At 32.0% G+C, this 25,968-nt stretch overlaps 1 protein-coding gene and 1 pseudogene across 4 annotated transcripts in view; both read left to right on the top strand.

The window, feature by feature from the left end:
- Nucleotides 1–24,655, top strand: part of ECHDC1 (ethylmalonyl-CoA decarboxylase 1) — a 28,362-nt gene extending 3,707 nt beyond the window's left edge. For 3 of the 4 annotated variants that reach the window (XM_039881022.1, XM_039880994.1, XM_039881012.1), the window contains 5 exons: nt 713–934; nt 3,934–4,076; nt 6,883–6,935; nt 8,502–8,582; nt 23,870–24,377. In XM_039881022.1, the coding sequence (XP_039736956.1) occupies nt 715–934; nt 3,934–4,076; nt 6,883–6,935; nt 8,502–8,582; nt 23,870–24,278 (906 nt within the window). In that variant the 5' untranslated portion in view covers nt 713–714 and the 3' untranslated portion in view covers nt 24,279–24,377. Of the gene's footprint in view, nt 1–712; nt 935–3,933; nt 4,077–6,882; nt 6,936–8,501; nt 8,583–23,869 lie in introns of all 4 variants that reach the window. The other variant, XM_039881002.1, reaches the window with a different exon arrangement.
- On the top strand, nt 10,077–10,195 carry LOC120618387 (uncharacterized; annotated as a pseudogene).
- Nucleotides 24,656–25,968: the final 1,313 nt, after the last annotated feature.

The raw sequence follows: 25,968 nt of genomic DNA, 5'->3' as shown, positions 1-25,968 counted from the left end.
GCCCCTCTAGGTGGATACCAGAGTTTTCTATTTATCCACTAGGCCACAAAAGGAGGCCCTTCCATAGTAGGCACAGGCTTATGAGTAAATTTCTTATCCTTTGCTAATTTTTATACTAACTGCGTGGGAACAGGAGCATAAACTGGTTCCAGCAATTCAGCTTGTTATAATTTACTCATAATATCTTTAAGAGGCGCATCAAAAGGAATTTCCCTTAATAATTGTTCAAATAAAGGGTTTACGCATTCTGGACACATCAGGGTGACTAGAGCTGATTCCATACGCGGGGAATTTACTATTTTTTCCTCAGAGCCAATTTTGAGGAAATCCATTTGTATAGCGTGTACACTTACTAGAATTTGTGCTACTCAAATTCCCCCTATTAATAGGATCATTTCTAAGAAACCGATTATCCCTAAACACATGCCACGTCCTCGTTCTTGACGATGCATTCCTTGAAGCCTCTGTCCCCATCTCCGGACCTTGTCACGCAGTAGGGTAGAAAGAGGACGAGGCAGATATCCTTTGTGAATAATTTGGGGAGAAAAGGAAAGGAATTCCATACTGCCATCTCCTCAAAGAGTGCTTTTAGAAACAAGGAAGTACTTCCAATGAAACAGAAAGGTCTATCATTAAAGCTTATTAACAAACATATAATGTTAGAAAGGTGTCTGTTCATCTGGACTACTGTATACTTGTCTCTCTTTTCCAGAAATGGCAAGAAGTCTTTTGAAGACATCATCGATGTCTATGAGGACAAAGTTGGTACAACAGATGGGATTGTCACTTTATAATACATCTCATGGCTTCAATGAGGAAGAAGTGAAAAAAAAACTTCAGCAGTTTCCTGGTGGATCCATTGACCTTCAGAAGGAAGACAATGGCATCGGCATTCTTACTCTGAACAATCCAAGTAAAATGAATGCCTTCTCAGGTATAGAGCTCTTCCTTTTGCTAGTTAAAGAATGACATTAAATCTAACCTGCTATCGCATGACTCTTATTCTTACTCTGCTGACAGAAATCTTGAAAGTCAAGGTACTCTTTGTAGAACATGAAAACAAAAACAAAGCCATCACATGAACCAGGTACATTTTTTACTAATTTGTGACTTTTAATTAAAAAAAAAAATTCATGAATACAGATGTTGATAAAAAGGAAACCGTCAAATTAATCTTGTTTTTTTTTTTCATTGAAATTTATGAACTGCTTAATAAGTTCATTTGTTTTTGTTCAGCTAATGTCACTGGGAGACAAAGGGAAAGTGGTTTCAAAGATTTTTAAAAACTAACGAGAAAAGCCTATAAATGAAAAAAGAAATTACTATTTAGCTTTTTTTTTTCTGTGAATTGAAATATGACTCTAATTTTCACCATGTAATTCCAGTAATCAGTGAAAACACTGCACTTGCCTATTTGTTGCCCCTTTCCTAACTCTTAGATACTGATAATACCTTCGTTTGCTAGGCAGCGCTTGGCAAAGTGGTAATCTGGGATTTTTTGCCAAAGCTCAAGTTGGAATTCTGTTACCATGATGTTATGCAAGAGATAATGAGTAACCTTGTTGACTATCCAGCCCTTGTATTTCAAAATGATTTTGTAATTTCTCTATTTGTTGGTTATGTACTTCACGGGGATATAAATTATATTCTGTAGTAGCATTTGAAATATTTGGCTCAAAAATATCTCAGTAAATTTTCATGTGTCTATATATAATCTCATACCTATTGACATAATTCAGTAGACTCTAATCTTTATAAATTATCAATGGTGGGTCTTTAAACCAAAAATTACTTTTCACTTAGCGGAATTCAGAGATATCTCTCTCTTTTAGTGTTAACCAACAGAAATATAATTCAGGACACAAATGTGAGCCACGAGTTTCATTCAAAATTTTCTAGTTGCCATGTTTTAAAAAATAAAAAGAAACAGGTAAAATTAATTTTAATAATATATTTTATTTAACTCAGTGTATTCAAAATATTTCAATATGTGACTAATATAAAAATTATTAAGAAGTATTTTCTTTTTTTTTGTTTTCATGCCAAATCTTTGAAATTTGATATACATTTTATAGTTACTGCACATCTCAGTTTGGACTATCCACATTTCAAGTGCTCAGTAGCTACGCGTGAGTGGTGGTACTTTATTGGACCATGCAGCTTCATACCTTCAATTGGTTCAGAGAATAAAAGCCAATTTAAAAATTAGCCTAGGAAAAATAAATTAGAAAGGTGAGACTGCTCTGGAGAATTAGATTATATTATAGTTTTAATTTACTACTGGATAGCTAAAAATAATTTATATTAATAAAACTTGTTATTCAGATGGAGACAAATGTTAATTTAATGCCTAATATTTAAAACTAATACAAACAGAACTACATTACTTTGGGTAATGGTATGTGATTGGGTTTGGTTGGGAAATGATGAGTGAGCCCCATACTATGCAACCCCCCCAGGCCTTTGTTTGAAAATCACCCAACCAGATACTTTTTAAGGTCCTTTCCAACTCTTAATGTTTGTTTTACAAAGTAAAAAAGATGAGTTCAAGATTAACCACTGGTATAGATTCCTCATACTGAAGTCCAGTATTACTTTTTTATTTGACACTTAAATATTAGGGAAGATGAAGGGTCCATATTTACCTATATAGATCTATTCTTACCCTAAATGTGTGGTTTTCTATAAAAAAACTATACTATAAATCTTTTAAGAGCAAGAACTATATTTCCTAAGGACTTCCTTGAGAAGGCCTGCTGTTTTAATTAGGTCATAATTAGCAATTAGAAAGGATGTGAATCAATAACATTAATATTTATTGTGGAACCACTTCACTCCTGGTTACTTCAGAAAATGGCAAAGAAAATAATAGTTCTTGACATCATGGGGTTTATATTCCAAAGAGGTGTACATAGTTTAATGGCCCCTATATAGTAAGTCTTGGAACCTTGCGGTACATATTCTTTGCCAATTTTAACTTCCTTTATGATCTTAGTATTGGCTTCTAAAGTATTTTCTTAAGCAGAGGAAAGAGTAAATTTAATCATGTTGAGAGCATTATGAATTTTATGAACTTGGAATATCAACATAGGTAAGCATATCTAAAAGAATGACAGTCTCTGCTATTTTTCTTTTATTAAAAATTTGTCTTTTATAAAGAAGTTCCAGTAGAATTTTGGAATATCAAGGAAATAATCTAATATGTAAATCACAGAATTGGTGGTTGTTAGACATCTTATTGGCAGCCTATGAAGTACTTCCTTGGGCTTTTCCACACAGTTTGTCAACCGTGGAACAAGATATTTGCTATCCCCCTTTCCTGAACTAACATCCTATTACAGTAGTTCTGTTGTGAGTAGGGTGACAATATCACCTTTGTTTTGTGTACTGTATGCCCATGTATCATAAGATTTCATAGTCTTCTGAAAAGCAATATTATATTCGAGTTAGGAATATAGATGTAACTCTTGTGAGCTTGTTGACAAGACAATGTATACTGCTGTGAAATCAGGCCTAGGTATCATTTTTACCCTAAGGGATAATTTTTTTACCACCATATCCCATATTATTGATTCCAATTTTCCTATTCCTAAAACATGTATGACATATTCTTATTTTTCTACCTCACCATATATTTACATGATTTCTTAATTGAGAGAGAGAGAGAGACAGAGACAGAGAGAGAGAGAGGAGACACAGAGAGAGAGAAATAGGAGAGAGGAGAGAGGAGAGAAGGAAAGAAAAAAATCACTAACAAATTGTAAACTTTTAAAGCAGGGACTGCTTTGTATACCTCCTTTGTATATACTTCATAGTGCCAACACAATAAGTATTTGATAGACGTTAGTCTTGTTTGATGCTTTATGGCTTCGAAATTATTTCTGTTTTTCTAGTATCTTAGCTGTTTGTGATTCCTCCTCCCCTCTCTGGCAGGTGTTATGATGCTACAACTTTTGGAAAAAGTGATTGAATTGGAAAATTGGACAGAGGGGAAAGGTCTCATTGTTCATGGGGCAAATAATACTTTCTCCTCAGGATCTGATCTGAATGCTGTGAAAGCACTAGCAACTCCAGAGGCAAGTATTGAGCGAATTATGTATTAGATTGTACATGTTTATCAGACTTTTACGGCTGAGATATTATATTTTATTTATATGGTCATTATGGTAACAACTAGTCTTTTAATAGCTTTCCAAGGATCAGAATTTCATTTCGCTTCTTAAAGATTAGCTTGCAATAGTATGAAGTAATGGAGAGAAAAAAATGGAAAGACAGGAAGATTAACAATAACCAAAGTCCATTATTAAAACCAGTAAGGATTTCCATTTTTTTAAGTGGAAGCCTTTAGCATCTCCTGATAACGAATTTTATATGAGATATATATATAAAGTACCTAGCATAGCTTTGGTACATAGTAGGCTTCAACTAATGGTAACAATAAAAAAAAATGCTTTTGAATTATTACCCTGATAGAAAAAGACTCCTAATCATCTTCCACTTCTTATACTCCAAAGAACCTCTTTTTCGTACATTCAAACTTCACCCACGTCCTCTAGGCAAAACAAAAACAAAACAAAAAAACAAAAAAATGGAAAAACATAAGTATTTATTGCCATTTAATTATAGATGTGGGCCATATGTAGGTAATAATGTTTTAATGTTATTCCACACCATTCTATGTAGTATATGATCTTTGCATAAATATATGAGGAAAGAGCTTGTTTCCTCATATAATTTAGTTTTGATAAACTTGATAAACTTAGGGAGGTAGTTAGCTTTGATAAACTTTGATAAACTTAGAGGTAGTTTTGATAAACTTGGATTTGAATGCGGGTTTCAACACTTTCTGGCTAATTGATTGGCCAGTCACTTAATCTTTCTAAGTCTTATTTTCCTAATCTATAAATGAGAATTATATATTTCATAGAGCTATTGTGAGGATTCAAGCTAATGTATATAAAGTGCCTATTAGCACAGTGCCTCAAAAAGGTGGCTATTATTTTTATTTCAAAGATCTTGATATTAAACATTATTATTTATGAGATGATCCATAATTTGTAGCAGCACTAGACTTAAATTTTTAAGGTGTCTGAATGGATACAGCACTAAGCTGGAGAATTGAATATATTGGTTCTTGCCCAAGCTCTACTAATAATTAGGTATGTGACCTATAAGTCATTTGATTATAATTTTCATCTTTAGAATGATTATATTGCTAGGCTCGTTACTTTATTCACAATAGACACTGTAAAGATAGAATGAGATAATAGATTATTGTGGGTCTGATGTAAGTCAGGTGGGAAAATATCTAAAAATGTGAAAGCTTATTTTGCTTTCTTCTAGTTACAAGGTTGTTTCCGTCTCTTTAGATCATGCAATCAGGATTTTTTTCTCTTTGTATATAAAAGCTAAAAGTGGAAACATGCTAATTATTTTATATATATTTATATAGTGGGCCTGATCTAAGTCATGTAGGAAAACATACGTAGTTTTTATACAGACTTCAGATAAAGGATCACTTCAAAAAGCTTATTCTTTCTAGTACAGGCATTCTTCAAGGAATCTACTCTCTTGAATTTCTGCAGTGAGTAAGAGTGACTGGATCAACAGCTGAGAATTAAGGTGGTGTGGCCTCAATGATTAAATAAATAGCATGGCAGGTATCTATCAAGTAGTTATGCACATCTGCCAGTCTCATCAAGAAAATCTGGAATTGTGGTTTTGCTTTACAATGTGTATGCTTAGAACCCAGATTAGTACTTAAAATACCTTACTTTGTTTAAAGATGGATCCTTTATTGTACTTTTGTGAAATCTGCCTAGTCATAATATAGGAAATATGTAGCATAGAAATAAGTAATTTGAGTAAAATTCTCTTTATGGATAATGTTAAGAAACACAGTAATATATATAAAGTATGGGGTATATTTGTCACATGGTGATTTTAAAATTAACATATTTGACTTGCTCACGTTCAGGTTATTAAGTATTTCACTATGATTCAAACTCAGCATTTTCGCTCTCAGTTGGTTTTGCCATGCTGAATATGAAGTATTGGCAGAACGTGAAATTTCTAGTAGGTTTTGGGACTCTACTTGAAAACAGGAGTTGAAGCAATGGAAATGTATGAGACTTCTAAAGAAGAAATTATAGATAAGAGAAAGAATCATGGGTTGGATTTTTGGGAATACGTGCATTTAGAACATTAGTTGAATAAGAAGAGACAAAGAAGAAAACTGGAAAAGAACAATGAAGAAGAATAGGAAGAGAATCAGGAATGGACAATATTACTAGAAACTAAAAGAGAATATCAAAATGAAGAAACTGGTCAAAGCAAGATACCATTTGTTATGGAGAGAGAGAGGGAGGTGAGGATAAGGAAAAGCCATTTAATTTAACAAATAGGAGATTATTAGACACCTTTGAGTGAAGTCTTGAGAGAAAGCTGAGATCAGATCAAACAAGCTTGAAATAAGTGTGTGGGGACAAAGAGGTAATAAGTTTAGAACTCTTAAAAAATTGTTTTATATATGTTTATATTCTTAAGAGGATCAGAGTTTGGAGTAATAGGTATATGCATCTTGTATCTCTTCCCTCCATATTACCCTGAGTAGAACTCTGCATTTCTGGGATATGTGATCTGATTCTCACACCTAAGTCTTTGCTAATATCTCATGCAAAGCTGAGCTCAAGGATTTCTAAATAATGAACAAAATAAAATACTGCATCATTTGTATTTCAGACAGCATCAAAGAGTTTTAAGTAAGATTTTAGATGTCTTTTTGGTTTCATTACTTTTTAAATGCTGAAAAAAAATTTTTTTTTAATTTCTAGCATAAAACATTTGCATTATACCTTTATGTTTGTGCTTATTCTTATATAGGATGGAATAGCCTTATGTATGTTCATGCAAAACACCTTGACAAGATTAATGAGGTAATGTGTTTTCTTTTTAAAATGATTTCTAAAATACCAAAAATAGTTCTTTGTTATTCAATGTTTTGTACCAGTTTAAAAGAAAATAGCTGATTTTAAAACTCCATTTATTTTAATGATGAACTATTTGTGCCATCGAGGACAGTCATTTAATTAAACGTTAGTGACGTATATACAAATATTTTAAAAATAAGGGACATGAGAGATAAAAAGAATTTAAGACATAGCACCTTTCCCTAAAGAGTTTATATTACTAGCTGTATTTAGGTATAGATATGGGGAAGTTAAATACTGTTATCAGAGCAAAGTAAAGACACCAGTCCAGAGACGACACATAAAGTTTACCTAATATTCAAAATTAGTAGACTGTATAGTCTGTATAGCGAAGTGATCTGTATTCGGAGAAGAGAGAAGAGAAAAAAGAGCCATGGATTAGAGAAGGCTTTTACAGCTTTCTGGGGAAGGTAGATTCACTTTGTACCCAGATGAAAAGGAAAAGGAAAAGAATTCTTCTTGGCTATTACTATGCATTCGGGGTTACAAACAATGACATGTTTAAGCTGATGAGCTTTCTACTCCCATATTCCAACTGGAAACAATTTTAAGATGATAAAAACTAAGGAAGTTTATGTATATTTATCATACTTACTAAATGGACATCACTGTACTCTTGGTGTTCTTTGTATGTGAGAGTCTAGAAAGAATAATGGAATCATAAAACTATTCTAAAATGCCTTTTAAAATTGTATTAGCTCCTGTTCACCTCCCTCTCCCTATTACATTTGACTTTTTCTTAGATAAATCTTAAAAATTTTTTGGTTTTTCAAAAAATAATTCTTTTTAATTAGAAGCAGTTTGTGTTAAGACATTTTCAATTACTTTAAAGCTACAGCTTTGCATTTTGGTTAGAATCTGCAAAAAATTCTATACTTTTCAAAACATTTTAGATTTACCTTTTAATGCACACTGCTGCAAAGTGGGTCTTCGCAAACAGGAAAGGTGAAGAGATTTATTTTTACCACAGAACCATTCCTTTCTGTAGGATTAGTCTGTGGACCGTTTCAGTGAGTGATGAAAAGATATTTGATAGAGACCTTTATAATAACACAGTTTTGGAGCTCAGTCTTCTGTCTGACATTTCTTCCCTCTGAATACAGCCTTCACGTTCCCACCTGATATCAATAAAAGTGAACTGAGATAATATCACATTGAATTATTCCTGATTGCTAGTTGTTGAGAAGTTCTAGGAGCTATAAAATGTTCATTTATTTTAATAAAGTTATAATACAGCTGTAGTTTAAAAATATGTAATGATTCAGGGAGGTATTTCAATAAACTTATATGGCGAGGCATTCAGTATGAATTATTGTATCTTTAGTATTGCACCGTATACTCCTCATGATGCACTTGGCTCAAGTTTCCACTATCCTTTGGGGTTCGTTTGTTATTATAAACATAGTTTAATAATTTGTTTCTACTGCATCTTAAGTTTTTAATGACATTTTTAGATTAATATTAAAATAAAAAATATTAACAGCCATTTTTCCTATTTCCTTCAATATACAGACTTCCTTTAATAAGTGTTGCGCTTATTCAAGGTTGGGCCTTGGGTGGAGGAGCAGAATTTACTACAGCATGTGATTTCAGGTAGGATGAAAATTGCATTAGTTCTTGCACAAATATAATTAACATATGCTCAAATGGAGTTTTTTTTTCATGAATATAAATATTTGGTATATTCTCAAAGAGGATAATCAGTTAGCAATTTTTTTTGTCAGTAATTAAAGTCGATAATTTTAGTTGATCTAGTATAATAACTCTACCAATACTTTAGTACCATGCATTCAAAAAGTTAAAACGATGATTTTAAGTAAATCTATTTTAGCAAAATCCCTGGGGAATGATTTTTAAAGTTTAAGATTCAAAATAATTATACAAAGAAAAGTAAAAAACAAAAAAAAAAAAAAAAGGAAGAGAGAATAGAGGAAGAGAGACTGTTACAGTCATCCTTTTAACCAATAAAAATAAGTTTTTTGATGTCCATTTCTTAGCTTTACTGTGATTTATAGTAACTTTGTGGAGCTTTTGGGCTGATTAGGGAATAATATTAGAGAAAGTTATTTGGGACCAATAACTCTTCAATCCCTAGAATTCTTTTTAGTATTGGGTAGCTATACTTCATAGGAATGACATCTTGTAGAATCCTAATGCTTTATATGTACTTGAAACTGTGTTCTCAGTTACCATTACTAAGACCTACTAGCTCAGCTTTAAAGAAAACCAGTACAATGTTCTTTGATCTGCACAGACTTACACTTGAGCCTCTTTATAATGCAAAAGGTAGTGTATATAGCATAGTGGGAAGTCAAATGTCAAAACAGTAAAGAGCCCGAGCACTGGAGTCAGATAGACTTAGGTTCAATTACAGTTTGCCACTTTTAATTTGACTTCAGGTAAGTCTCAATTTCTTTATTTATAAAATAGAAATAATCTCCTTTAAATGTTTATAGATAGGTTTAAATAAGTTAATGAATATGTAGGTTTTAGCATAATGCTTAACCTAAAGCACACATCAATGTGCAGGTGACACTGATTAAAGTTTTAAAGTTACCTTGTTCCACTCTCTTTTACCGACATGCCAGTATGGCAATGTTTTGGCATACTTTTAAACTCATTAAATCTCTTTGACTTTTCAACCTTAAGGCTAATCCTGGCTTCCTTTTTTCTCCATTCATTATACACTCGATCCTGGCAAAGAAAAATGTTGGAGCATACACTAAGAGGAGACATTCAGTGTTTAGAATTTTGACTCTCCCATTCAGACACTAAAGAGAAAGCCATTCCTCTCTGGCATGCAGTGCTGTAGGCTAGGGGGAAATAGTGGAAGCAGGTGACTAATACAGTTCTTTAGTTCCCTTTCAGCTCTATTCCTTGAATCACAAATTTTATATTTTCTAAGTTCAGATTTTTAAAGTATGTAAGGTAACTGTTATAAACTATCCATTGTACTAAAATGCTATGAAAATATAATAATATAAAAGACACCCATCAAAAAGACCCATATATAATTAGGATGCTAAAAGATGTGAATATTTAATTAGACTGTTTAATTTTCACTTTAATAATTTTAAAATCAGTTTTGTCTACAGCCATGCCACCCTGAATAAGCCCAATCCCGTCTGATCTTGGAAGCTAAGCAGGGCCGGGCCTGGTTAGTACTTGAATGGGAGATCATCTAGGAAGACCAGGTGCTGTAAGCATAAAAAATAAAAAATAAAGGATTGTAAGCTGGCCAGGTCCTTGCAATCTGTGAAGTCAACCAAGGGTTGCCCCGCCTAAAAAAAATTAAAAAATAAAAAAACAAACATAAATAAATAAAAATAAAATCAGTTTTATTGAGGTATTATTTGCATTCTACATTTGTGTAACCACCTCCAAAATCAAGATATAAAAGATTTTTATCGGCCCTCCACGTTTGCACATACCTTTTCCCAGTCATTTCCTACCCTTGTCCAAGGCAAAGGCTGATCACGTTCTCATTCTAAATTAGATTTGCTTTTTTTAGAGTTTCATAAAATAAATTCATACAGTATGCACTATTTTTTTGTGTTTGGCTTCTTTCATTTAGTGTAATTATTTGAGATTCATTGGTGTTGTACCATGTATCACTACTTTATTACTTCTTAGTGTTGAAAAGTGTTACATATAGCATGTATTAGTCTGTGTATCAGTGATCTGTTCATTTTATTGCCCAATGATATGCCTTTCTATGCGTATTATTTATTGTTATTATATATTCTGTATAAAAGTCCTTTTATAAATAAGTCAAATATAATTTTTATGTCATATAAGTATTGTGAATATTCTCTCAGCCTTTTCATTTTAGTAGTAGTATCTTTTGAAAAGCAGAAATTTTTATTTTTTAAAATACTTTTAAATTCTCATTTTGAAATAATTACAGATCTATGAAAAACTTGCAAAAATAGCACAAATAATCCCCATATGCCTTTCACTTAGTTTCTCCACATATTTATGTCATTTATAACCACAGGGCAGTTATCAAACCAGAAAATTAATATCATTACAGTACTTAAACTAATCTACAGACTTTAATTTTTTTAATTGTCATACTAATGTCCTTTGTCTACTCTAGGATGCAATCAAGAATTATTTTGTCAGATATAAATATAGCATTAATATTTCTGTGGTATTCCTTTTTCTGTTCTTTCATTTAAGTATATGTTGTCGGAAGCCAGCCGACTAAGTCAAACCGGGTACCTGAATGGGGGAGCGGGGACTGAGAAAAAAGAGAAGACAGACAGGGTGCAGGAGGGAGAACAGATCTCACAACTGTCTCTCCGAGTTTATTTCTTATGCTTCTCTTTATACATAATCTGTTCCTTTGTGTATCCCAAAATAACATAATAAAAGTAACATCCTGAAGATCGAGGTACAATTGACACTCCCTTCGACACTCCCTTCGACTATACTTAATCTTCTTCTTCCTGGAATTCCACAGAACCAGCCTTTTCTTTTTTATGCAAGCAGGCCTCCCGAGATAATCCATGCACTCTTTTGAATTTGGGGAGCTTTAGCTCCCTACAATATGTTGTATTTCTCAAAGTAATTCTAATTAGTAGACAATATATATTTGGATCTTGCTTTTTATTCTGTCTGATGATCTCTTTCTTTTATATGGAGTGTTTACATTATTTATATTCAATATCGTTATTGATATAATTGAGTTTAAATCTACCATCTTGATATTTGTTTTTGTTTGTCCGATCTTGTTTATTCTTTCTTACTCTCGTTACTTGCTTCATTCTAGGTTATATTTTATGATCTCATTTTACCTCTTTTATTGACCATACCTTTTTGATATATATATATCAAATACATATATTTTTCTAGTAATATATTTTACTATATATTTATATTTTATATATATTTTATATATTATTTTCTCTATTACTGTGTATATATAGCGTAAGTATTTTACTAGAAAAATTAAACAAAACCAAGACATATAAATTTCTTGAATGGCAATATACTGCATATATGGGTAAAAAACATATTTCTAAAATGTAGAAAATAGATTTTCTAGTTGTATATGTTCATATGTACATACATGAACATATATATACATACATACACATTTCTAGATCTTTTTACTGGTTGGGTTAGAGTTAATACTTTTGTTTTAAACTTATTGTATCCTCCTTCAAATAATATTACTTTACATAAAATATAAATATTACAATATACTCCTATTTCCCTTATCCTGCCTTTCATGCTGTTGTTGCCATACATTTTGCTTCTGCATAACTCCACAAATTATTATTATGCTTTTGCTTTAAACAAGCAATTATCTTTTAAAGAAAAAAATGCCTTTTTATTTATTTAATAAACTTTTAAATTTTATTTATTTATTTATTTATTTAATTTAATAAATAAACGTTTAAAACTATTTAAAAATAACTTTTTACAGAAATACATTCATATTAGTGACTAGAATGCAATTTAAGTTTTAACTTATTCTACGCAATTTGGACAAATCTTGGTACATAGTTTAAGCATTTAAAAAAATAATTTGTAATCTGATTTATTTTTCATCTATTACAAATGTATGTAAAAGATTCTCCATCAAATGCTGCTAAAGCCAGCAGTTATTTACTTAACTTTTTTTTTTTATCAGAAACAATATTTGGGTTTAAGCATATCTGAATTTTTAACTGTATGAGTGAAGCTGATTTCCCTAACCAGAAATTCTTCCACTGTTAGATATGTTTTAGTCTGTCGTTTGAATAATTTTGGAACTTAATTACTTCTAAGATAGCTGGACCTGCATTAATACCTAGATGATATTTCCACATTTGCACATTGTTCTTCTAGTTTTTTGAGATGTAACAAAAGCTAGGAACCCTATTTTAGGAAACCACATGAAATCTCATCCATGGACCCTTGGTTTAGAAGGCCTGTTTTTGAAATAGATATTTATATGTACATACAGTTTATTTTATTGTTATCTTTTGTGCCTTAAGAAATTCTAAATACTGATGCCATTTTAATAAGGCCTTAAATATTTTGGTTTTGTTTGTTAAAACATAAATGTTTGATCTAATGACTTGTTACAAAATGGGAACCTGTGTAACCATGATATAGGTCAAGAACTGGAGCATTGCCAGTACTCCTGAAGCCCCCAACATGCCCCTTCTAAATCACAGTCCTCTCATTTCCATCCAGAAGATAGAATTTACCCTGAATTTTGTAATTACTTTCTTACTTTTTCTTATAGTTTTATAAACTTAACTAGTCTATAACCAATATATTCTATTTTTTTTCCTTTTTGAACTTCATATAAATGGCATCATATAGTTATAGAAATAGTATGAGGAAAGATTTGGTAAGCTAATTCATGCAAAGTAAATTTTTATGTTAATTTTTCTTTTGTATAATTTATGATTCAGGTTTCAGCTTATCAGTTTAAATATCTAACTTTATATTTACATAGAGATTTTAAAATAGGTTTGTGTATAAGATAATTTACAATGATTCTAGCATCTGAAAACTAGTACTTCTAAATTGGAGAGGATTCTTGTACAACAGTGCTCTCTGCTGTCATCAGTGCAGATTGCATTAGGATGCTACATTTCATTCAGTGATGAGAAAGCAGTCAGTCCTATGGACAACTTAATATAAAATATAAAATGCTCTATGTGTGAAAGGATTAAAGGCTTTTCTCACTTTGCCCTGAAATACAGGTACTTATAGAATATACAACTTACATATATAATTATATATGTAATACATAAATATAAAGTATATATTTATATATGTAATTTAATACATTTAAATAATCCTAAGCTTTATACGAAGGTGCGTTATACTTAATAAACCTCTATAGTAAATAGGAGTGCATATTAAAACTATAGATGTCCTCTGAAGAAAGTGTGTTGATGTTAATCTTTAAGCATTTATCAGACTTTTACATCTTCCTTCTTGTTTATTCTTTATCTGTGTTTGGGTTTAGATAGGGCTTAGGACAAAAGGCAGAATCACAGAGATTATTCGGTTCTTTAATACTGCTAATCTGCCTTGCTGTGTTGTTCTCTAAATGAAGGAAGTGCCATGTGTCCTAGAGCTTCATAAAATATTTATTTTTATTTGATATGAGATGTTTGAGGGTACTACTCTCATCAGATATATCTAGTAATATGCATTCATTTTTCCAATGAAGACATGTTCTATATAGACCCCCATATTAAATTGCATTCAGTTGAGTCATTCATTAAACATATGGTTAGCACCCATATATACTAGAGCTATTCCAAAAACTTGTATGTCTTGGGTTTTTGTTTCATTTTTCTAGTAGTACAGTTTTATTACATTTTACAAAATTATTTGTCCACAGCTGATGAAAAATTTCAAAAAAGTAGAAACTGATCTTTCACAATAGAAGTTTGAAAAACACTGTCCTAGACTATTCAGACATTTTAACCTACACAAGAAAAGCAAAAGTTTTTAAAAGTTAAATGCTAATAGAGAGGGTTGCATATTGGACTACTTATATTACTAGTCACAATTATCAAGAAGTGATAAATCGATATAATTTACTAGCTAATTCTCTCCCCCCAACTTTATAACAGTACCTTGTCAGCTGTCTTCCATGACAAATTAGCTTATATTCTAAAAATATCTGCCTGTTCCAAAAGGACACCAAAAGCATTTATAACATTCTGCTTAAAAGATAAATTCCTTTCTTAGGTATATATATGTTGACCCTTTTTAGCTTAACTTTTCTTACATTGGAGAATTGCCTAGCCTTCACTCAAATGATGTTTTCATCCTTGCTGCTCTCCCATTACCAATGGAAAATATTTCAGAAGATGAGACATACACTTGAGATGAATATTCCAAATAAATGAGCTCATACAGCATTCTAGCATTACCCCATCCCCTGCCCCCAACCCTGTAAGCACCAACTGATAATACATATAATGAATTAATATGTCAGAAACACTCAGGTATACTTGCCATATATAAACACCCACATTAAATTGCATTCAAGTGAGTCATAATCTTCATGTAAAACATTCTTAAAGAAATGGCTTTTTAAAAACATTTTTAAAAGCAAAATATTAACATATGAATTAAAAGTAGCATTTCTTAGTGTTCATTATCTAGGCACTCAAACATCGTTTCCCTTTTAGTACCAAAATTGGTATGGGGAAATAAAATGCTAGAGCTGTGATAAAATAACTTGCTTCTAATTTTTTAATCTGTCCCAACTAATTAAAAATGTTTCAGATGAAATATAAAGAAAATATTTATTTGAGTATTAGTTTTTTATTACAGCCATAACAAATTACCACAAGTTTAGTGGCTTAAACAAAATCAGTGTATTATCTCACAGACGTGTAGGTCCAGAGTCCAGCTGAACTCAACTGGTGTTTCTAAACCTGCTCACCCTGGGCCAAAATCAGTGTTCAGCTGGACTGGGCTCTGAAGACTCTGAGAGAAAATTCACTTCCAGGCTCATCCTGGTTACAACTGGCAGATTTCAATTCTACGCACTTTCAGGACTGAGAATAGGGAGGCCCCAGGAAAGGGAGAGAGAGAGGGAAATGGTCAATACGTGGAACATTCAGAACACACACATTTATCTATCAAATTTGCTGTCTTATATGGGCATGGTTTATGGAGCCAAAAATAGTTATAATAGTAATATCAAAGATCACTGATCACAGATTGCGATAACAAATATAATAATAATGAAAAAGTTTGAAATATTACAGGAATTAACAAAATCTAACACAGTGAGCAAATGCTGTTGGAAATATGCACCATAGACTTGCTCGGTGCAAGGTTACCACAAACCTTCAATTTGTAAAATTGCAGTATCTGCGAAGTGCAATAAAGCAAAATACAATGAAACCAGACGTGCCTGTAAATATATATTCTTTTTTAACAACAAGAATATTCTCTTCCATAACCATAGTAAAGTTGTCAAATGCAGGAAATTTAACATTGATGCAATATTTTATCAAACATGCTATTTTTTTCTTGCATATTTATTTTTTTCTATAGCTTTCATTTCAGTTTGTCTAGCTCCAGAATAAAGAACAGATATCGATATTTTTATTTGACTAACATTAAATTTATAAATTAATTTAGGGGTAACTGACATCTTGATAATGTCGAGACACTAAGAATGAGATATCTTAACATTTGTTCAAGTCTATGTTTGTGTCTCAGGGGAGTTTTTTAATTTTCTCCTTAGATTAAAAAATTTCTTTTTAAGTTTATTTAAAAGTACTTTTTTCATTCTTTTTGGGTTTTCTCTTTATGTCATCTAATTGATTAATATTTCTCTATAGGCTGGTTATTTTTATATTAATTTTATATGCTGCTTACCCTCCTAAATTTTTCTATTGTTTGAGTTATTTTTATCATTGATTCATTACAATTTTCTAATTATGTATGGAAATAGTTTCACTTTTTCACAATTATTAATTCTCTAATAGTTTTATTGTGTCAGTTAGTACCTATAGTACCTATAAAGTTGCGGTGGAGAGACCTGTCAACCTTGCTTTGTTCCTGAGCTTTGTGGACATGCCTCTCTGGTTTTTCACTCTTAAGTAAGATGCTGGCTTTTGGATTGAGGTTATGTTGGTATATAGGTTCAAGCTGAGGAATTATCCTTCCATTCCTATTTTTTTCAAGAGTTTTGAGGTACCAAATTTCATCTTAGGATTTTTCAGTATCTATAGAGGTAAATGGTTGTTCTCTTTAGACCTAATAATATGATTAATTATATGAATTTATTCCTAACATCAGTTAAAGAATACAGCCCTTTTAGACATGGTATATGATTTTCTTAACGTGGTATTGAAATCTATTTGATAATAATTTTATTTAAGATTTTTGCTTTAATATTTGCATTAGTTATCTACTGCTGAGTAATAAATCACCCCCAAAACTTAGCAACTTAAAATACAAACATTTATTGACTCATTATATGAGATAAAACACAAGTATTTATTATTTCTGGGAGTCAGGAATCCATATATTGCTTGGCTAGGTGCCTTTGGCTTAGGGTCTCTCATGAGGCTATCATCAAGATGTCAGCCAAGGCTCAACTAAGGGAAGATCCAGTTCTAAGCGCACTCTAGTGGTTGTTGGCAGGCTTCAGGTTCTCACTGGTTGTTAGCTGGGGATATTGGTTTCTTGACACCTGGGCTTACAACAGGGCTACCTACAACCAGGAAGCTTGCTTCCCCCAAAGTAAGGGTTCTGGGAGAAAGAGAATAAGAGATGATTCACAAAATGGAGACCCCACAGTCTTTTTGTCACTTAATCTTGGAAGGGACATCCCATCTTTTTTGCTGTATTCTGCTTGTTAGATGTGCGTCACTAGGTCCAGTCCACACACAAGAGGAAAGGATTACACGAGGTTGCAAATACCAGGATGCAGTGACCATTAGGGACTATCTTGGAGATTACCTACTACGATATACATAAAATAAATCTAATTTTATTTTTTTGTGCTATATTTACCAGATTTAGGTATTAATGTTATACCTACTTCATTAAAATAATTGTTTTTTTCTTAATTTTCTATCTCAAAACCAAATCTATATGGCATTGGAACATCATTGTATGTAAAGATTTGGTAAAATTTCCCTTTGAAACCATCTGGGTCTGGAACTTTTTTGCTTCTGATAAATCCAGTGGCATTATAATTCTTTTGCCCTTATACGTTATTTGATTTTTAAATTTTAAATTTTTTTTTGCCCAGAAGCCCTGAGTTTTCTGTCTTTAAAGTCTAATACTTTTATTAGGATATGTGTCAGAGTTGATTCTTTAGAGTCAGTTTTCCCAGATATCCAGTAGAGCCTTTCATTGTGCAAATATTAGTTGTTTCTGTTACTCTAATTATACATCTAATACATCTTCTTTTCCTATATCTCTAACTCTTCTTTTAACCAGTTCTCATTTTATTGGTTATTTTCTTGCTTTTCTTCAGTGTGCCTTATTAGAATTTCATTCTAACCTATTGTCTTTTTCTTCTATTTTCTTCTTGAATTCAGTCAGCTATCATTTATCTCCCCGCCCACTATGCTTTTTTTTTTTTTTGGAGGGGGAAGGGCATTTCTGTTACTGATTTTTAAATTTCTGAATCAAGATTTTTCTTTTTTCATTTAACTATGCTAATTGAAGATACTAAATTCAGTTCTTTAATTTCAGTAATGTTTTCTAGTTTTCAGTATAGAAGTCACATGCCTTTTGTTAGATTTATTTGTACGCATTTGATTTTTTTCTTAGTTTTTTTCTTTTAGTGCTACTGTAAATGATAGTATTTTTGTTGTTTGCTGCAGACTTATAGAAATGCTACTAATTTTTATTGATCTTGTAGCCAATAAACTTACAAAATTAACTTACTAATTTTAATAGATTACTTATGTATTCTTGGATATTCTATGCACACAATCATATCATCTATAAATAATAAGTTTTTCTTATAATCTAGTCCTTGTAACTTCTTTAATTTTGCCTTATTGAACTGTCTAGGTATTCTAGTACAAAGATGATCAGAAGTGGCTGTAGTACTTTCCTTATTTCTGATATCAAAGAAAAGTGTTCACTATTTTCATCATTATGAGATGTTTGCTGTAGTATTTTGTATTCTTTATTAGACTAAGAAAGTGTCCTTGTCTTTGGTGGGGCATAAATTTTTATATGTTCCTTTTGTGTGTGTGTTTGTGAATTATCTACATTTTCTTGTTTTTCTTTGTAGTATCATGGATTTAGGTTTTTTATATACTGAATGAAAAACAAGTTTTTTTCTTTCAATTCCCTACCAAAATAAAATTTTCAACTATGCAATGTAGAGGCTCTACCTAATTTGTTTCCCATTTTTAACATTGTTTTCACGAACATAAATATCCCTCAGCCCACAGTATTAGCATTTCCAGCTGCTACCTATTAGTTGAAAGTATATTACACAGAAAGAGAGTTGTCCCAAGGAAGCTACTATAGGTAGCCCTTTTCTTAAAATACTAACTTAATAAGTCAAAATACAAAATATATACATAATACACATGCTTGCATTGACAAATGTACACATGTGCGCACACACACACACACACACACCCAACACATCCCAGAGACATTAAAAAATGAGTTCTATTTTTGATGTGGCAGTGCTTGTACTCTGAATGAGGCGTCCACCTCAGGGAGCAGTTGTTTTGTCCATGTTGCTTTGTGTTGCAGTTACCTCCATATTATGTAGAAATTCCTACTTTAGAGCCTGTGATATCAAGAAAATTAACTTCTGAGCATGCTAGGATTACTAACTGAATATAAAAATCAGACTTGATTTTCCCCATTTTCCTGTCTGTTCCTTATTCTACCAACACACACATTTTCCTGTCTGTTCCTTATTCTACCACCACACACATACACTCACACACTCACACACACACAAATTCACTCATACTTTTTAACTCAAGCAGTCTCTTTGCATAAAATAAATGGAGGCTCATGAGGCCAATAATCTGAGAATAGCAAATCAGAAAGGTGAGATTATGTGGAGAATCTTTGGGTTCTTTCCTTCTATTTTCCATAATTTGTCTTGTGATATAATGGCAGGTAGAAACAAGAGGGAGAAGGGGCCAGGAGAGTAGATGTGCAAACAAATAAGTGTTTCTGTTTAAGGCATAATTTTAAAGTATTGTTTGGAACCAAATGCTTTTGCTGATCACATAATTTTATGTACCATATTTGTTGTCTTGGGCTCTAAATATGCAAAAGGACTGGTAGTTTCTGGCACTAGACTAAAGTTGACTTAAATCAGTGATTCCAACCTTTAAATTTATGACATCATGTTTTTAATTTTTTAACATGAATGCTTTCTTTACAATTTTAAAATATTTATGCTTTTACTTATATTGCACAATATTCCTTAACTTGTATCTTAAAGAGATGTTTTTTAAAATAAATTTAGCATCTTCTCCTTCAGCCATATCTATATCTATAGTAGAAAATAGTATTATTTCTTTTATTTGGAAATATAAAAATCGTATATATTTTTTAGTCTCCATTAACAGATATTGAGGAAGTATTTTATACTGTCATTTGCTGGGCTTCATAATATCTAAGTATAGCTGTTTTACTTTCAGTACTTTAGGGATTGAGTGATTTTAGTCTGGAAACTTTATACTACCTCTCTAGCAGAAATACTATTGTTATTTGTGGTGACCTACTATCAGTGCAACCAGCTTAATAATAGCTAGTACACATAGAATTTAATGTGTCAGGCACTGTAAAGGTATAAAATATATACAACTTTAATATTCCAAATAAAATTATAAATAATATTGTTCTACTATAAATGTGGCTGAGGCATATTTCGCACTGATTTTTTAAAAAACATATAAAAACAGTCCCTGTTAAGAATCTTTTTAAAAGCATTGTGGCACATGTATGTTCTAAGCATCTAAGTCACGTGCTAACTCATTTAATATTCATAATCATTCTATGGTATAAGTACTTTTATTATATCTATTTTATAAACAAGCATATTGAGGCCCAGAATTATATAATTTAATCTTTCGTATCCTCTTTATACCCTGTGTCTGTTTTTCTTTTCTGTATTTTACAAGGTGTCAAATACAGCCAGTGTAGTGGCTAAGCCAGGATTCTGGCTCAATTCTATGTACATCACATAAAAGCTGTACTGTCACCTGACAATTATTTCATGAGTTACCGTTCTTTGTCATAGAGTTCACTAAAAGAACCTTTTTAATAATAAAAATTAAAAAAACTTTTACTTTGATAACTTTTACTTCCTATTTTAGCAAAATTTGATAATTGTTTCTTTTGTATACATTTGTCCAAAGACCTGTAATTTATAGCTAACTAATCAGAACGAAGTAGCACACTGAACAGTCCTTTAGGGTATCCACAGTGACTTTGCAATACCTGTCAAAGGTGATTCTCTTTCACAGTTATAGATAGTTTTCCTATAACATTGTTGAATACATACAGTAATGATGAATGTATCCACATTTGATTACTTCCCTTATCTTCCTTCTCCCAAAGTGTCATAGAAGATTTTAAATATTGCCAATAATTACACTAATAAACAGTTGGAAAATACTTATAATTCTTTTACTTGTCAAAGTAAGGGAGTTTAATGTGGTTTTATAAATTGAGTTTGCTACAAGTCTTCAGAATTTTAAGATTTGTCTTAAGTTTTCTATATGTATTCATAGATTATCCCTTGCAATTCAGTTTTATTACAGGAGGTACCAGGAAACTGCATCTAAACTCTAGAAGTAATTAGTGTATACTCCTGTAAGGTCTATTAGGAATCAGTTTCTATTTTTGGACATGTCTTGTCGATTGAACATTTTCTTCATAAATTATGGTTATCAGCATTTAAAATTTTACATTTAAACTTTATTTTTTTGATAAAGAGTGCTGTGAAAGGTTACATATTTAATTGAAAACTTTTTGGTCATAGTAACTAATGTACATTAAATGTATATCAGTACACAAGCATACCCTAGGCATATAGTATATAAAGAATGGATGTCAGAGTTTGATTACAACAGGTATTTTTACAAAGATTACCCCCGGATTTGTTAGAGTTGTAAAACATGATTCAGAAAGGCATACCTTACCTTACATTGTAAAATATAGCAAAGGAAAAAAAAAAAAAGTGGTATAAAGATGATATTCTTTAGAAGCAAATAATTCCAAATATAAATGTGCTTACATAGATAATGTTTGTTGTCATAAGATCATTTACATTATCCCAGCATCTAGGGCTTTAACCAACTTTTATGTTCAGCTGATTCTAAATGAATTTATTCCTGACATAATCCTTTTCTGTATTGTAGGCATAGCTGTGAGCCAACATCACTGTCAGCACCAGGATGTAATTTAGAACTGTGACATATTAAATTTATCCTGTGAAAAGCTTTATAGGATTGTGTTCACTGTCAACAGTATTCTTATCTCTAAGACTATTAGGCATTATTTCTGTAATTTCTATTCTACTTTCTTCATTTATGACATTGTTTATTATAAGGCAGTACCTCTCTCACAGTTGTAAGCTAAATTCAGATTCTTAGGAGACATGTTCTAATTTCCTTCCCATTTAAAAGTTATTTATTGAAAACTACTATTTTCATGGCTCTTTGCCTCTAAAAGCAGTTGTTCATAATTGAGGCAGATCTTCCCTTGTAGGAATTCACAGCTGTGAGGAGACAGTTCTCTTTCCCAGTAGATTAATAAATAGGCTTTTTTGAGAATTACCTCCTGGAATATTTCTTTTGATTAAAGGGTCAAAGACTCAGAGGCTTGTTCTTGGTGCTAATAGAACCAAACCACCTGCAGCTGAGTACTGAACGCTTTGGAAAGCTGAACTTAATGTCTTCTTTTTTGTAATGAGTAGTTGAAGGTAATATTTTTTCTTAAAAAAGTAAAATTCAGGCATGACCTTTGGTTCAAATTAAGGTTTTAACGTGAAAGATTCTCACCAAAGCACGCAGTCAAAATAAAACTGATAAACAGCATTCCATAAACAGTACAACTTAATGCAGCCTGTTAATAGTATACAAATATTTAACTGTCCAGTGTTAAGCCTTTTGCTATGTTCACTAATTTCTATCTCCTTTATTGTTCCACTTTGCTTGTTAATTACCCTATTCATAAAAATCCAAGGATTTGGAGAAAATCCCTGCTATAGGAAATCACTGCTCTCACTCCAACCCAGGCCACTATCACTTTCTTAAGTGTCCTTATTTCCACTCTAGTCTAGCTAACTATTGTGTGTACTGTGAGGTTAACAGCACACGTAATGGATCTGACCTACCTGGGTTTAAAATCTGCTCTGCTGTATAGCTGCATGGCCGTGAGTGAGCTATATTTAATCTTAGTTACCTTGGTTTCTCTCTGTAAAATGAAGATATTACCATACCTCATATGAGGATTGGTTAACATAAAATTCCTTAGACAAGTGCTATTAAATGCTAAATAATTAATGCAGCACTCAGGGTTTACTCTTATAAATAATTCAGATACTACTCCCTTGGTCAACCTCCTTTAAATAGCTTTACTTAGAAAATAAAATCTGCACTAAGGCCTATAAAACCTACCTCTGATGTCTACTACCGTTTTCTGTTTACTCCATTCCAGCTACAGTAGCCTGTTCCCTAGAGATACTCAGTTGTTTTACTTCAAGGCCGTTGTACTTGCAATTCCCTCTTCCTGGAACTTTCCCCACAGAATTTTATGTCACTCACTCACTTGGGTAGCTGCTCAAATATTCAGAGGCTTTCTCCATCTAAAATAGTACATCAACAAACATATCCTCATTCTCTAGTGCCTTGCCCCATTTCATTTTTCTTTGTAGCACTTATCAGTACTGAAATAATGTTCAATGTCTTTCCTGACAGGAATGTAAACTGGCATTTGTAGTGTTTAGTAAATATTTGCTGGAAGACTGGATAGATGCTGGGTCAAAAAACAACTTTTTTCCCCCGAATGCTATTGACTTTTATTTATTTATTTATTTTTTTAAGGTATGTACCTAACATTTTCTCCCATATTTTTACTTAATCCAGGTTTTTTTCATTAGGCCACTATTCACTTTAGAAAGATACACTTTGGACTTTTGGAAGACTAGATTCCAATTTGCAAAGTAAAGGATAAACAAGCACAAAAATGTTGACATTGTTTTCAAAGGGAAGTATTACGTAACATGTATACATTGAATTCTATACTTAACCATATATTTCTAACATTGTTAATATAACATATCTACCTATAAAGATCTATGGAGATTTCAGATCAGATTATAAATTAGTACTTTATGACTAAAGCATACATATTTAGTTACAATTAAGTTCTTTTCTCTTTTGCAGGTTGATGACTAGAGAGAGTGAAATCAGATTTGTTCACAAGGAGATGGGTATAGTACCAAGCTGGGGTGGTGCTACCCGGCTGGTTGAAATTATCGGCAGTAGACAAGCTCTCAAAGTGTTAAGTGGGGCCCTCAAACTGGATTCAGAAAAAGCTTTAAACCTAGGAATCGTCGAAGAGGTCTTGCAGTCTTCAGATGAAACTAAATATCTAGAAGAGGCAAAAGAGTGGCTAAAGCAGTTTATCAATGGGCCACCGGAAGTAATCAGAGCTTTGAAAAAATCTGTTACTGCAGGCAAAGAGCTTTGTTTAGAAGAGGCAGTACAGACTGAAAGAGATGTTTTAGGAACACTTTGGGGTGGACCCGCAAATGTAGAAGCTATTGCTAGGAGGGGAAAATATTGTAAATAGATTTTTCTTAATCTGTACTAATGATGTACTACAACTCCAATGATTAACACGTAAAAAATGATATGAAATATGATATGAAATATGAATCAGAATTACTTTAAAGGGTATTACTATTTGATTGTTTTTAATCTTTCTGAATACCTACACTCATTGGTATAGTTTTCAGTATGCAGTAGTCCCCACTTAACTGCAGGGGATACTTTCCATGACTCCCAGTGGATGCCGGAAACCGCAGATAGTACCGAATCCAATGTAAGCTGTTTTTCCCCCTACTTACAAACCTATGATAAAGACATACCTATGAGAAAGTTTCATTTATAAATTAAGCACACTGATTAATAAAACGAGTATAACAATATACTGTAATAAACGTTATATGAATGTGGTCTCAAAGTTATTTTATTGTACTGTACTCACCTTTGCACTTACAGGAAACACTTTATGGCTCCTCTTTGGCATATTGCCAGCATCACTACTCTTGTGCTTTGGGGCCATTATTAAGTAAAATAAGGGTTAAACACAAGCACTGTGATACTGTGAAAGGCTGATAAACTGAGATGACTACCAAGTGACTTAACTGGTGGACTGTGTCTACAGTACATATTACAGCTGGACAAAGGGATTCGAGTTCCTGACAGGAAGGAGCAGGACGTGAGACTCCTAAGAATGGCATGCAATTTAAAACTTATGGTTTATTTCTGGAATTTTCCATTTAATATTTTCAGACTACAGTTAACTGGCTAACTAAACCCTCTGAATGTGAAACCACAGGTAGGGGGGACACTATTATATCTGGGGATTTACCAAGTAAATCTGGAACATCTGGCTAAAACACACTTTTGGCTTATAAATTACTACCAGTTCTCTAAGCAGCTGGAATAAAGAAATCATGGGGAAATGGCCCTTTTAAAAAATGTAGATGCTCCTAGCTCACCTCCTCACAAATTTGGAGCTTCATTTATTTGATCTTTGTAATAATTAGTTTTCTATTTTAACTGATCTACGAAACAGTGATAGCCACCATGTGGAAAGTTTACAGACGTTACAAAATTGGCCATTCATTTGTGTGCCCTGGAATTTCCAAACTAGTAGGAAGAACTGTTTATGTAGTAAATTAACTTTATATCAAAACTGCCTAAGACTTCAAAGTGACTTATGAAGTATTTTGTAACACATATTTGTATTTTGTAGCAGGTTCCTATTTGTTTCCTGAAAAGTAGCTAGCCTTTTACAGCTAACCATTTTTTAAAAATAGATTTAATAAAAATGTACAACTCAAACTTTTATGATTATACACTTTAAAAAAACAAGTCAAAGAATTAAGTCTCAATTCTAACCTATTGAGAGGTAGATAATTTCAAAGTAGTGATTTTAAAATTATTTGTAAACTTCATTTGAATATCATTAAAAGTAACTTACATATGCTTCATCACTATGATCCTTCCTACTGTTTTGAGTTGGGAACATATAGTAAGACAAACTTGCATTACTTTTTTTTAGCACCAAATTCTAGATTACCAGGTTAACCCAACACTTCCTACTTTGCCAGATTCTACAGCATTTTGTGTAAAGTGAATTTGTGTCTAATACTGTTTATAAATAAGTCTACGATTTAATTCAATTAGATTAATATAGGCCACTAATGAAGGCTGGCAAGGAAAACCTAAAATATATATGGTCTCTATCATCA

This window comes from Pteropus medius, unplaced genomic scaffold (genome assembly GCF_902729225.1).
Source record: "Pteropus medius unplaced genomic scaffold, Ma_sr-lr_union100, whole genome shotgun sequence".
Lineage (NCBI taxonomy): Eukaryota > Metazoa > Chordata > Mammalia > Chiroptera > Pteropodidae > Pteropus > Pteropus medius.
The sequence above is the reverse complement of the archived record's forward strand: the minus strand, read 5'-3'. Positions and strand labels throughout refer to the sequence as shown.